Source organism: Gracilinanus agilis, unplaced genomic scaffold (assembly GCF_016433145.1).
Source record: "Gracilinanus agilis isolate LMUSP501 unplaced genomic scaffold, AgileGrace unplaced_scaffold10091, whole genome shotgun sequence".
Classification (NCBI taxonomy): Eukaryota; Metazoa; Chordata; class Mammalia; order Didelphimorphia; family Didelphidae; genus Gracilinanus; species Gracilinanus agilis.
The window spans coordinates 1-6644 of record NW_025340358.1 but is presented as its reverse complement, the minus strand read 5'-3'; the positions used below and the strand labels follow the sequence as shown (position 1 = coordinate 6644).

The 6644-nt window shown below is 44.3% G+C and overlaps 1 protein-coding gene across 1 annotated transcript; it reads right to left on the bottom strand.

Moving 5' to 3' along the window:
- Positions 1-431: 431 nt before the first annotated feature.
- On the bottom strand, positions 432-6265 carry LOC123253900 (sodium-dependent proline transporter; the record flags this gene model as incomplete). The annotated part of the gene is made up of 7 exons (XM_044682996.1): positions 432-531; positions 855-986; positions 1082-1194; positions 4545-4669; positions 4826-4929; positions 5514-5648; positions 6127-6265. Coding segments are annotated over 7 exons (848 nt in total), but the record flags the coding sequence as incomplete, so codon positions are not given.
- Positions 6266-6644: the final 379 nt, after the last annotated feature.

Here is a 6644-nt window from a genome sequence, read left to right as displayed (position 1 = left end):
GGAAGGAAGGAAGGAAGGAAGGAAGGAAGGAAGAAAGGAAGGAAGATCTGGTGCCCAGACTGCCCACCCACAGTTCTGAATTCTAATTAATTGGTTGCCAAGCTTTTTAAGTCAATTAAATTTTCTTTGACCCCCCTCAATGGGAATCTGTATCTTCTTATTCTTGAACTGGTCCAGCTTCTCTCTAGACATAGCGACAACACATCCACATCTTTACTGTAATCCTTCCTTTTCCTTGGCCATCTGCATTCATCTTCAGAAACTGACAAAAGGGCACAAGGAGACCTAGGAGTTCTGGAATTTTGTCACACCTCAAGGTGGTTCTGTTACCTGCCTTCTTCCTTTCAGGGGGAGGGGTGGTGTTTATATCCCATGGACATTACTGACTTGGTATATAACCTCCACTTCTCGGGGGACTGGGTCTTTCTTACCATACACCCGGGTAACGGTGAGGCAGCTTGTAATCACCACTACCATGAGTCCAAAGCCAGCACTGTAGTCATCCAGCAGAACCAGCCAATACATGCCTCCCTAGGACACAAACCAAGGGCCATAGACCTTGTCATTCCTGGGGAGCCCTCTTCCCTAGAGGATGTAGGGAGGAAACAGGCAAGCTATGGGACATGAGAGTGTACTGGGGGGAGAGGGGACCCCCTTCTTCCAAAGAGAGAAAAATAGGTTTATAATTGAAATGGGACATTGTCCAATTGTTTGGGTCAGATTATTCTGGGCTCCAGCAAGAGCAGCTGACCACTAGGAGTTTCCTCAGGGTTGAAGGGGAGGCTTTTGTATGTGTGGGAGATGCGTGAGGGAAAACAGTCCCTCCCTATACCCATTTCAATCCAGAAGCTCACGTCTGTAGTAAGGATGAGGCCCATCAGAAACATGGCCACACAGATGGTGCCGGAGAAGATGGCCTTTTTGGGCCGGAGATAGTAAGGGAACTCATCCGTCAAAGCTGTCACGATGGTTTCTAGGAAGGCAAACTGTAGGAACACAGGAAGTGGAGTATAAAGTCTATTAGCAAAATGGGGCCTTGGGAGAAATCTGGATTCTCTACTCTCCTGCTGAACGTGCTTACCTGACTATCCAAGCCTAGGGTCAGCAGCATGAAAAAGAAGAGAAAAGACCAGAATGGTGACAGGGGGAGCATCGTCATGGCCTGGGGGTAGACCACAAATGCCAGACCAGGCCCTGGAAGGCAAGAACATACAGTATAAGGTCAATGGCCGCCCAGACAGCCAGAAGAGGTCTTTCATTGCCTCCTAGAAGGTATCCAGTCCTTTCCTCCCTCCTGCCAAGCTTCCTCCTATCCCCCTGCCTTTACAAAAGGGCACAATGAAGTCTGCAATCAGAGGGCAGGGGAATGGTGAAAATCACCTCATTTAATCCAAAATAGGAAACTGTGTTCCAAAGAAGGAAAGCAATTTCCCCAAGGTTTCACAGGTGGGAGCTAACAGTGCTGGGATTAATATCCAGGTTCTATGATTTCAAATCCAGTCTTCTTTTCCCTTGGCCTGCTCTCTCTCATTGGGGTTGGCCCAAACATGGATGAAGCTTTGGGGCAGGAGCTGGTAGGAAAACCAAGTTCTAGAGGCTCATTCTTCTCCTGGAAGATCTCCCCACTCATTTTTCTGTTCCATCTCACTTTTCCCAACTGTCAGTCAGTAAGCATTAAGTGCACACTATGTGCAAGGCCCTGTGGTAAGCACTGGAGAGAGAAATGTATAGAGTGAAATTTTGCTGGGACTTGAAGATAGCCAGGTAAGCCAAGAAGAGGAGAGGGAGAGCATTCCAGGCACAGGGGTTGGTGGTAATGAGGTAGCCAATGAAAATGCTTAAAGTTAGGAAATCTGTAAAGGGGGCTGTGAGAACAATACTATGTCCCTCATGTACAGTTCCCAGAACTCATGTGATAATTCTTTTTTTTTCAAATTTAAAAATATTTAAATTTTAATATAAAAAAATTAATTTTTTTTAATTTTAAATTTTTCCATGGTTCCATGATTCATGCTATCTTCCTCCCTTCTTCCCTCCCCTCTCTTGGAGCTGACAAGCAATTCCATTGGGTAAAACATATATTATCTCATGTGATAATTCTTAAATGTCGAACACTAGCTCTAGGGAATAGATACAAGCCCCATGGACCCATCCCAGAAGGTTCACTAGCAGACAGCTTTGTAAGCTGAAGGGGATCCAGTCCTGGGCCCTCACCTCTGGCAAGACTTGAATAAGATGCGCCTCCTCAGAATCCTAGAGATGCTAGTTCCTCTAGTCACACACTCCCATGAAGGCAGCCTTGAACCCTTCCCTCCCAAGTCTCTTCTACTACTTTCCTATGTGTGTGAAATCAGATCCATTTTCTCAGACTTCAAACCACCTCTCCTTCCAAAGAGCCCTTCTGAATATTCACTTTGTTGGGTAGCTCTGCTGTGCCCCCACAGAGTAGAGTGCTGGACTTGGAGTCGCCAATCCTTGAGCCAAAATCCTACCTTAGACCCCTATTGATTTAGTGCCAGATATTGAGTCAGGAAGACCTGAATTCAGACTTGGCTTCAAATGTTTACTAGCTGTGTGACCCTGGGAAAGTCACTGAACCTCTGTTTGCCTTGGTTTCTTCAATCATAAAATAGGTATAATAGTAGTAATATTTATATAATTATACAATATTTAACTATGACAATATATTATTTCAGACATATATGTAATTATATGTTATGTAATAGATATAATTATATACTATGTTAATATATTGGGTAGCATATTAATTATATAATGCTCATATAATATGTCATATACAATTGTCATATATTACATAGTAATAACAACTATATTACATAGCATATTAATTACATAATGTTCATGTAATATAATGTCATGTATAATCATCACAGAATATATTAATAATTTAGTTATATTAAATATATTAAACTATTAATAATATAACTATGTTGTATAGCATTTTAATTATATGATGTTCATATAATATAACAATGTGTCATATAATTGTCATATATTATATATTAATAATACTAACGATTTCACAGGATTTTGTGAGAATCAAATGGGAGAATATTTGTAAAGCACTTAGCTCAGTGCCTGGCACACAGTAGGTACTTTATAAATGCTTTCTTCCTTCCTGGCTATATGACTTCTGCCAAGTCATTTAATCTCTTTGCCTCAAGTATTAAAAAGTTATGAGTTGGAGGGGGCAGCTGGGCAGCTCAGTGGATTGAGAGCCAAGCCTAGAGACGGGAGGTCCTAGGTTCAAATCCGGCCTCAGATACTTCCCAGCTGTGTGACCCTGGGCAAGTCACTTGACCCCCATTGCCTACCCTTACCACTCTTCCACCTATAAGTCAATACACAGAAGTTAAGGGTTTAAAATTAAAAAAAAAAAAAGTTATGAGTTGGGTGGAGGGGCAGAAGTTGGGTAGCTCAGTGGATTGAGAGCCACCCCTAGAGATGGGAGATTCTAGGTTCAAATCTCACTTCAGAACCACCTGTTGCCTAGCCCTTACCATTCTTCTGCCTTGGAATCATTATATAGTATTGATTTTAAGATGGAATATAAGGGTTTAAAAAAAAAGCCAAAAACCTATGAGCTATTTATTAATATTTTGCACAAATTCTAATAATAAAAATAAGACAAACCACATTCAAAAGCTAGCATTGTCTGTTTGCATACTCCTTTGCTTCCATGGATATATGCCTTTGCTCCAAGTTTTAAACATTAGATTCCAGTAATGAATGGTGACTAGTCCAGAAACTTGGGCAAGCTGGTCCTCACCCTAAAAATCCATGATTGCTAGAATTGGAGTTATAGACAGTAAGTGTGGGAGTGGAGTGAGGGCCAGATACTGGAGTTGTCTCCTTCTTGCCATACATTGTCTCTTTTCTCACTTCTGAAGTTTCTGAAGGCTCCTAGCCCCTGACTATAGTGTCCCACAGCCTTTTTCAGAGTAAGGTTTTTAAGGGTTTGTTTGGGAAGATTCTCAGAGCAGTTCAAGCTTTTGCTGCTACTAAACTGCCCTCTTGGCTCCACCCTCAGAATAACATTTTCAAATGCAAAAATTAGATATATAGGATTAAAAAGGAAACCAAATATGTTGAAATAAAGATTTTCTATCTCATTTCCATTGACAACCACTCAAACATCTATTTCCCAGGCTCAGATCCCCTTGCTTTAGAGATAATTGAGTCCAATTTTACACACGGGGTAACTGAGGCCCACAGAAGGGAAGTGACCCGTCCAAGAGAGAAGCACAATGACCCAAAGGAGGTCTTCACTTCCACCATAGACTTCTAAAGGGGACCCCAATATCGTTTCTCAGAAATGTCTCCAAATATTCTCATGCCCCAGTTTCCCTTTTTCCATTCTCTCTCCATTATCAGATTATATGTACAGCTGGTCCCTCCACACAACAAGCAAACAGTCCACGCATCATGTCACTCCCTCCCTAGTGACCCAGACCCACACACACATTTGACCCGCCACATGCTTCTTCTATGCCCAACACATTTTAAGTAGCCCATCTGTCTACCTGCTTTGGCCACCTGGTCCACAGGAACTCCCAGCTCCTGAGACATGTAGCCCAGCACAGAGAAGATGGCGAAGCCAGCCAGAATGCTAGTGATTGCATTGCCCAAGGTGACAATGAATGTGTCTCTGGGAAAGGAAGAGAGATAGGAACCACTTGCCATGAGAAGCCACAAGGTCTAGCCTATTTTCCCTGACCCTATGGGAGTCAGTTCACCCACCCTCTGACTCTCCCCTCCCCCAGGGAAATGACCCTCTGGGGGGAGAAGGCTGCAAGGGACTGACCTGTAGATATTTTGGTGAAAGGTGTTGTAAGAGGCAAAGGTAAGGAGGCCCCCAAAGCCCACCCCCAGGGAATAGAAGATCTGCAAGGCTGCCTCAATCCATACCTGCAGGGGAAGAGTTAGAGATGAGAGGGAGAGAGAAAAGAAAGGGAGAAAATGGGGCTGGGGCAGGGGGGCAGGAAAGTGATAGGAAGAGGAGGAGGAGGAGGAGGAGGAGGAGGAGGAGAAGAAAGGTAAGTGGAGGTAAGGGGAAAAGGAGGAGGAAGGAGGAAAGGGAAGAGACAGGGAGAACTGTCCTGGACAGGCCTCCTCCTTCCCCAAAGGGTGACTCCTTAGCCCCCTCTAGCCTTCTTTCTTCATCTTAGGAACTGGTCCTTAGACTGCCTACCCAGTGCTCCAGGCCAGCTGGCTCTTTCAGCTAGAGACCAGAAGGGGAACATGAAACCCAAGTACATCCTTGCTCTTGCCCACCGGGGCACGTATGTCCCTGCACAGGATTGTGAGTACATTGGAGCCCTCAGAGCCCTTCCTACATCTATGTTTGCTCCAACTCCCTACCCCATAGTATACTGGGATGTCTCTTCCCCAGCTCCATGACTCCCCTGTAAACCCAGAGGGGCTGAGAATGGCCTCCATTTTGTTCCTCCTTTCCCTCCCTTTCTCCCCCTTCCCCACTTAAATCCACTTACCTTGGAGGTTAGAAGGTGATCAAACTGGGGTGTGAGATAGAACTGGATCCCTTTCCAGGCACCTTGAAGTGTCAGTCCCCGAATTAGCAGCATGATGAGGATGAGGTATGGGAAGGTGGCTGTAAAATACACCACCTGTAGAGGAGGGAAGAGGGCAGCTAGGTGGCATGGTGGATCTAGGCCCATCTTGGAGTAAGAAAGACACATCTCTCTGAGTTCAAACCTGGCCTTAGACACTCCCTGTGTGATTCTGGGCAAGTCATTTAACCCTATTTGCCTCAGTTTCTTCATCTGTAAAATGAACTGGAGAAGGGAATGGCAAACACTCCAATATCTTTGTCAAGAAAACCTTAAATCAGGTCATGAAGAGTTCAATCTTTCTGAAAAACTGACTCAGAAAAAACATTAGATATTGAGGTCTCTGAAATCAGATAAGTCTTTTTTATTCAGTATCTCCCCCAAATTAGCTTAGCATAAAGTCTTATGGATGGTAGTTATTTCCCAGGTATCTCTGACTACTTAAAGTAGAGGATCAGCTGGAGGAACTGAGGAAACTCAAGGTCTCCCAACCCCTACTCTAACTTGAGCTAGGATGTGCCTTCCAGAGTCTCACCTTGCCAGAGGATTTTACTCCCTTGAGGATACAGAGGAAGACGATGACCCAGGAGAGTAAGAGACATAGACAGAGCTTCCACTGGATCTCACCTGGATCTCCAATGCCTGCACTCCCTTGGATGTGGAGGACATACCGGCTAGGGCAAAAGAAATTGGCCTGAGTGTCCCAAGGCCATAATCATCATATTCTAGGACAGACCAGATGTACCAACTCCAAACCCACCAGGTCTAAGACCCCGGGAAACTCAGGTCTTCCTTCAGCATTTATGCCTACCACCCATAGGGGCAGAAATCCCTGGGTAAAAGATTTCTTCACCCATTCCTACATCTGTGAAATCAGATTGATAGGGAATAGTATTACATTCAGTGTAATGACAGTTACTGGCCTAGAAGTCAGGAGACCTAATTATAATTCGTTATATGATCTTGGACAAGTCATTTTTCTCTGTGAGTCTTGGATCTATCCTTCCTTCCTTCCTTCCTCTCTCCTTCCCTTCCTTCCTCCCTCCTTCCTTT